This window comes from Peromyscus leucopus, chromosome 23 (genome assembly GCF_004664715.2).
Source record: "Peromyscus leucopus breed LL Stock chromosome 23, UCI_PerLeu_2.1, whole genome shotgun sequence".
In the NCBI taxonomy this organism is placed as follows: domain Eukaryota; kingdom Metazoa; phylum Chordata; class Mammalia; order Rodentia; family Cricetidae; genus Peromyscus; species Peromyscus leucopus.
Window position 1 is genome coordinate 6,402,188 of NC_051082.1, and position 7,402 is coordinate 6,409,589.

The window sequence follows — 7,402 nt, forward strand, 5'->3', positions numbered from 1 at the left end:
GACCATGGAACCAGAGATTAACCTAGATTTACCTGTGGGGTACCGAGAAAGGTAGAGAAGCTCTGTTTTGTTTTTTGCAAAAAGTTAGGCTGCTGTGCACTTTAGTAGAACAATTTTCCTGTGTGTGTATTTAGGCACAGTGAAGACAGAAAGGTCACAGGATGTAATCCTGACTTCAGGTCGGTTACTGTCAGTGCAGTATGGTTTCCTATATCCAACTTCTTATGATAAGCACACAGCAGAAGGATTTATGTCCAGTATTTTCAGGGCCAAAAGGTTCCTTTATTGTCCATGTGACACTGCATCTTTCTCCATTCTCTCACCTCCTACTTGTCTGACTTCTCTTTCCTTTCCTCCATGACCCCCCCACCTTTCCTTTACATTTCCCTGCCTCATCTCTCCCCTCCTTCCCCTTCTATTTCTCAATAACCCCCATGTATCTCAGGCTGAGTTCTTCCTTTGTTGTTGTTGTGTTTAGTGTCAAGGTTTCTTTGTGTAATAGTCCTGGCTGTCCTGGAACTTGAATTTTAGACTAGGCTGTCCTTGAACTCAAGAGATCTGCCTTCCTCTGCCTCTGCTTCCGAGAGTGCTGGGATGAAAGGCATGTCTGGGCTCATCACCCACTCTTCAAGGGGCTCCCCTAAAGGCAATGTCTTTCCCATTTACATCTTTGAGGATGTAAATATGTTTGGTAGACAGAGAACACAATCACCAAAGCTGAGTTCTTTCAATTGATTCTCTATTAGATGACACAGTGTGCAGTGAACACAACCAGGCAGGCATGAAAGGTGTCCAGTAACTGTGGTGGAAAGTCTTACGGTGAAAGCCTTTTTACTGCTTGTTGTATGGAGCCTTGGAAAAGCACATGGCAGCCTGGTGGTCAGAGTTGCAAATTAATGACTCACAGAGTTTGTCTTTGTCTGTAGAGAAACAAGAAAGGAAGTTGAGTGGAGCCCATGACCCTGCTCCATTCGATTTGTAACCAAAACTGAAACCAGTGGCCCTCCCATCAGTGCAGACTCAGGGTTGAAAGACAGAAGCACACAAAAGAACATTGGGTTGTCCAAATTGTTGGAAAACACTTGTAATAAAAAATTAGTTGTTGTGGGGCTGAGGAGATGGCACAGTTGGTAAAGTGTGTGCCTTGAGGGCCTGACCTAGTATGCCCAGAGCCCTCACAAAAAGCAAGGCATGTTGGAGCATCTGTAACTGTATTGGGAAATGAGGAGTATGAACTTGTTGGTCATTCAGACTAGCTAAAGGTGGGAGTCATGTTCAGTGAGAGACCCAGCCTCTAAAGACATGGTGGAGACTGACTGAAGAGGACAAATGATGCCAACACACTCCTATACATAAAAACAAATAAACATGGATACTTAATCATAAAGCCCAGAAAACTACAAATATCAACAACCTGTAGCATGAATCTTAAAAGTTCTTATTAATAAAATCAAACCTGAGGCCAGTTATTGGGGTGAACACTGGAAGATCAGAGCCAGAACAAGCCACAGCTATCTCACCTTGCCAAATCCTCAGCTGGTCCTGTTTCCTCAGACTGGAAGCTTCTCTGTCTTCATCCCAATGGCTCTCAGCTGAACTGCTGCTAGAAGCCTGAAAGCTTAACCAGCCAAATGCTTAACCAGCCAAATGCTTAACCAGGCCAAACGCTTCTAGTTTCTGGTCCTCACGCCTTATATATCTTTCTGCTTTATACCATCACTCCCTAGGATTAAAGGCTTGCTTCCTGGGATTAAAGGCATGAGTCACCATGCTTGGCTGTTTCCAATGTGGCCTTGAACTCACAGAGATCCCACATGGATTTCTGCCTCTGGAATGCTAGGATTAAGTTTTTTGCTATCACTGCCTAACTAGTAGCTTTTCTGTTCTCTGGCTCCAGATAAGTTTATTAAGGTACACAATATTTTGGGGAACACAATACCCCCACAACTACCACTTCTAAAATTATATGATATAAAAAAAATGTATGATTTAAGACAATCCTCCTTCCTCTTCCTCCCAAGCTCTTGGATTACAGGTGTGCACAACCACACTCAATTCAGGGGTTGTAGAGGTGGAACCCAGGGCTCTGTGAATGCTAGGTAAGTACTCTAACAACTGAATTATATTCTCTGTCCTCTGATTCCTCACCTGTAATATGGAAATGATAAATCTTGGTCATCATAGTTGTTGAGTCAAGTATCTGACTCATAGTCAATGACGCAGCTCTCAATTGTTTAGTCAATATGGAATCAGTATAACACAGCAGCTAAGAGGAGAGGCTTTGGGCAGGCAAGATGGCTCAGGGAATAAAGGCACTTGCTGCCAAGTCTGAACCCAAGTTCCATCCCAGGACTCACATGGTCGATAGAGAAAACAGACACGTTGTCTTCAGACCTACACACCTGTGTTGTGGCACAGGCATCCTATCCCAGAAAAACATAATATCTTGAAATATTTTTAAACAGAAGCTTTGGAGTGCTGTAGATCTGTGTTCTAGAACCAAATGCCATCACTTCTTAGCTGGCTGACCTTGGGCAAGTGACCCTGCCTTCCTCATCTTCCTCATCAGTGACCTCATCTATATTTTAGTATCTATAGGCTGTGGTTGTTGTGATGTCAAATAGACCAAGAAAATGAACTATAAATGGTGACTGTGCTTGTTACCTTCCAAATCCACCTATGGCCAAGCAGAGTCCAGAGGTCCCGGATGGTAAACCTACCACTGCAGGTGACCTCATTTCCAGAACATGAGTATGAGTAGGAGCTGGTGTAGGTGTTGTCTATGAGGTATTTGCAGCTTTCCAACTTCTTGACCTGAGCATAGCCATGGTCGTGAGTCCTGCAGCAGCTGGAGAGAGGAAGGAACAGCTGAAGGAGGACTATAGACCCACAGGAAGTCAGTTCTCACCTTCAGTCTTTCTCAAACATGTGAGGACTACTTAAACACGGTGTTTATAAAGTAATTTTTCTCAGGCTCCAGAATCTGTGATTTCTTTTAGTTCATATTTATTGAAAGCAATTTCTGTGGAATGTGGTCAGTGCTGGTCTTTAGTCCCAGTGCTTGGGAGGCAGAGGCAGATGGATCAGTTTAAAATCATCCAGGGACACATCGTGAGCCTCTGTCTTGAAAAAAGTGATTTTTTTTAAAACAAAGCAGCAGAAATATAATAAAATTATATATTCCAAATTTGTGATGACTTATTAAAGCCAAGGCTGACACTTTTGATGGGAGCTGTGATGGATGGCTGTGCCCTAGTCTGGTACCTGAGACCAGCATTTCCCAGTATTTATATCTCACACATTCTGCTCTCTGGGAACACTAGATGCAGGGTCCTCTTGGACTGAATTCTTTACTAGCCATGGGCGCCGGGTAAATATACATGTTGAGGAACATGATGCAAGCCTTTAATCTGAGCACTCAGGAGACAGAATCTTGAAGATCTCTGAGTTCAAGGCCAGCCTGTTCTTATGAGAATGTTGCAAGAAAACTAGGGCTACACACAGAACCCCTTTCTAGAAACAAATAAACAAATAAACCAAAGAAAATATATGATGTTTGGTGAATAAGCATGTCTCATGTTTGTGCCTCATGAGATGCTATGCTTGTGTCCTGTCCCCACCCCAACCAGACACGCCAGTCTGCCACCACTGACCTGTCAAAATACTCCACTGAGGTGTTGGAGCCTCTTAGGAGACAGAAGAGAACATAGTTGTTGCACACCTTCAGGGGATCACTCCCAGTGATGGTGCACTTGATCACATTTTTGAACTGCCATATAGCCCAAGGGCTGATGCTGTGTGCAGTAGCGCCTGCTGCAAGAATGCACAGCACACTCCATCAATCCCACTTGACTTTACCAGGGGTTGGATTTCTGCCTGCTAGACTCCTACCAGATGCTGCATCAGGAGAACAGTGAATAGAGGTGTGTGTGTGTGTGTGTGTGTGTGTGTGTGTGTGTGTGTGTGTGTATTCATGGTTACACATAGGTTCACAAGCATGCACTTGGGAGCACTTATAAATGTCATGCTACACACTTGAGGTCAGAGGACAGCTTTAGGGAGTTGGTTTTCTCCCTCCACTATGTAGATCTTGGAGACCAAACTCAAGTCACCAGGCCTGAGCAGGAAGCTGTCTACCTATTTGAGACAAGGAGTTGTCCTGTAACTCAGGCTAGCCTCTGACTCTGTAGCAACCATCTGACCTCAGCCTCCCAAGTGGTAGGATTATAAATGAACAACTTGCTGGGTTGACCCCCCAAGATTATGTTCTATAAATATTGCCCTTTGCCTTGCTTGCCTTCTCATTTCTCACTGTCAGGACAGACAGACACCACACTGTGAACTGCCTGTGGTCCCTGTGTTGAGGAGCTGAGAACACTCTCCAGTCATCAACCAGGGACAAACTGACCTCTTAGTTCCATAACCCAACAATTCAACCATCTCTTGAGTTTGAAAGCTGCCCCATCTCTACTCAAGCCTAGATGAAACCCTAGCCTTAGCCAGCAGTGGGATTCATCACAGTTCTAGCTGAGTCCTTGAGCCAGAGAAGCAGCCAGCACATGCTGATTGGTTTACACTGGAAGAATTAGAAGGAATCTGTTGTATGGCAATGCAAAGATCATAGACAAGGATAATGGTCACATCATCATTGTAATGTCAGCATTTGACACAACAAACTGTTCATCAACTGAGGAGTAGGTAAATGACCAGGATTCAGGCTGCAGTGGGATACTTGGACACCATTAAAAAGCAGGAGAAGCCAGGTACAGTGGTAAACACACTGTGTAATCCCAGCAGTCTTCAAGGTGAGGTAAGATGATCAGAAGTTTAAGATTGCCAGGGAGTAGAGTCACAGACTTTAATCCCAGGACTCTGCAGACAGAGGCAGGTGAATATTGGAGATCAAAGCCAGCCTGGTCCATAGAGTGAGTTTCAGGACAGAAATTGCTACTAAGAGAAATGAAGTTTAGAAAAATGAAAAAAAAAGAATTGTAGAAGTGAATTAGGCACGTATGCCATCCTAACTCTTGGAAAGTAGAGGCAGTAAGCTTTCAAGTACAGACACAAGGTTGAGTTGGAGGACATCCTGAGCCACATCATAAGATCATGTGAGAAAATTATCAGAGCTGGAGAGATGGCTCTGGAAGTATTCTATCAGGAGCACTTGCTGAACTTGTGTAGGACCCAGGTTCGATTCCAGCACCCACATGGAAGCTTACAACAGCCTATGACCCCCAGTACTGGAGGATCAGACCCTTCTCTGGCCTCTGTAGACACTGCTCACACACAGTTCACAGACTCACATGCAGGCAGAAGTCTCATACACATAAAATAAGGGTCAATATAAATTAAAAGGGATAAGGAAAATCAGGGCAATTTAGGGCCAAGGAAATGAGTGCAAAGGCAATATGAGAGTCAGAGGGGTATTGTTTGCTTGGGTGGGTGAATGTAGTGCACTTTTCTAAGGAGTCATCTGCATTCAGACCTAGAGGGTAAAAGTGCTGGCTGTTTTCAACATGGTGGGGGAGGGAACCCCAAAAAAGAGACTATTAGACCCCAACAGGAACCCCAAATCAGAACTTCAGGTGTGACCAGTGGGGCTGTACATTGAAGACAAGGGAGATGGGGGGCACTGAGAGGGGACAAGGGTCCTACCTGTGACCAGAATGACCAGCAGAAGGAGTTTTATCCTGAGTGAGGGGAGGACTCAGTGACTTCTCTTTAGAGTCCTGTAGCTGTGCTCTGACAGTGTCCAGTCAGCACTCAGGGCCTGTGGCTACTGTGTGTGTAGCACAGAAGTAGAATATGTGCACCCTCACACAGTCCCAACCTGCAGAGCTACTGTAGATGGTGACAGAGCCTGAATCAGTGCTGTCCCAGAGGCAAAGAGAAATGGCTAGCTCAACACCCCAACCAGTTCAAGTCAGTGACTGGCAACGTGCCAAGTCCCTTCCTTGTGGATCCTTTCAGGTCATAAGAAGATATAGACATTGCTCCTGGGCTTGGGTCTGAGGGATGCAGACAGGGATGTGTTGTCCCTGGCAGGAATAGCTGGCCCAAGCAATCCTCCATGTTAACCTCATAGAGTAAGCAAGAAGCCTATCCCAAGAACCTCACACAGACTTTGATGTAGATCCAGTTACAATTCAATCTTTAATTAATTAACAATTTTATTAATATGTATGTGCCAGCAAGAGAAAGAAAGAAAGAGAGAGAGAAAAAACACTTCTGTGAACATGTCGAGGTCAGAGGAAAACTCTATGGACTCAGTTCTCTCTTACCTTTTTAACAGAGCTGAGGACCGAACCCAGGGCCTCGTGCTTGCTGGGCAAGCACTCTACCACTGAGCTAAATCCCCAACCCCTCTCTCCTACTTTTAAATGGGTTTCAGAAACTGAACTCAGGTCTACAGCCTTGCATCATAGACTGCATCTTAGTAGCGCACAAACTCCATTTGAAAACTAGGAATATAGCCAGATGATGGTGGTAGTACACCCTTTTAATGTCAGCACTCAGGGGCCAGAGGCAGGCGAATATCTGAGTTTGAGGCTAGCCTGGTCTCCACAGTTAATTACATCATAGGCAGAGATACAGAAAGAAACCCTGCCCAAAAAACCAAAAACCAAGAAAGTAAAAAAGAAAGAAAGAAAGCAAATGCCCAACAGATTTGCCCACAGGCCAATATGATGCAGGCCATCCTTCTGCTGAGGCTCTCCCTCCCCAGTGTGTGAAGCTGACAATCAACCATTGCAGGGGATGGAGAGATGGCTCAGCACTTAAGAGCATTTTCTGCTCTTGCTGAGAACTGGGAGTTCATTCCTCAGAACCACATGGTGGCTGGTGAGCAGTGTCTGCTTGCCCAATGCTCTCTTGCCTCTCAGAATGGCCATCGGTCATGTTCCCTGTAAGTTAGCACCCGAACATCTCCTTTTCCCCATTTCTCACCTCTTCCATGGTTAAAACCATGTAGGGGTTGAGTTGAGTTGGTTGTCTCCATGCTCAAGCTCCCTTTACCCTTACAGTGGGACTCTGGACAGCCACTACCAGCTACTGCCAGTCACTGCCCCTGTACACAGAGCTCTAGCTGCACCTGTTGCTCACCAGGCCTGACTTTGGGAGGGGTGAGACCTGACCTTTGGGACTGGAGTGTGGATGGGGATGGGGCGGAAAGGCAGAGGACTGGGAAATAAATAAATAAATAAAGGAAATAAATAAATAAAGGAAAAGAGAGACCTTGAACCATGTAGCCATAAAACAGACGATGAGACATCTTATTCCTAGACCCAGTTGACCAGATAGCCAAAGATTAACCTGACTCTACATATGGGGTCCTGTAATATTGTCAGGTAGAAAAGATGAAGTGTTCGCTTTTGTTTTTTCAAAAAGTTAGACTGCTGTGTAC

General features: G+C 45.0%; 1 protein-coding gene across 1 annotated transcript in view; it reads right to left on the reverse strand.

The window, feature by feature from the left end:
* Window positions 1-831: 831 nt before the first annotated feature.
* The window catches only part of LOC114703420 (phospholipase A2-like), a 7,768-nt gene continuing 1,197 nt past the window's right edge, over window positions 832-7,402 (reverse strand). Inside the window, exons 3-6 of the mRNA XM_037198511.1 lie at window positions 5,656-5,690; window positions 3,654-3,813; window positions 2,721-2,848; window positions 832-920 (exon numbers count right to left, since the gene is read on the reverse strand). Of these exons, the coding sequence (XP_037054406.1) occupies window positions 832-920; window positions 2,721-2,848; window positions 3,654-3,813; window positions 5,656-5,690 (412 nt within the window). The remainder of the gene's footprint in view (window positions 921-2,720; window positions 2,849-3,653; window positions 3,814-5,655; window positions 5,691-7,402) is intronic.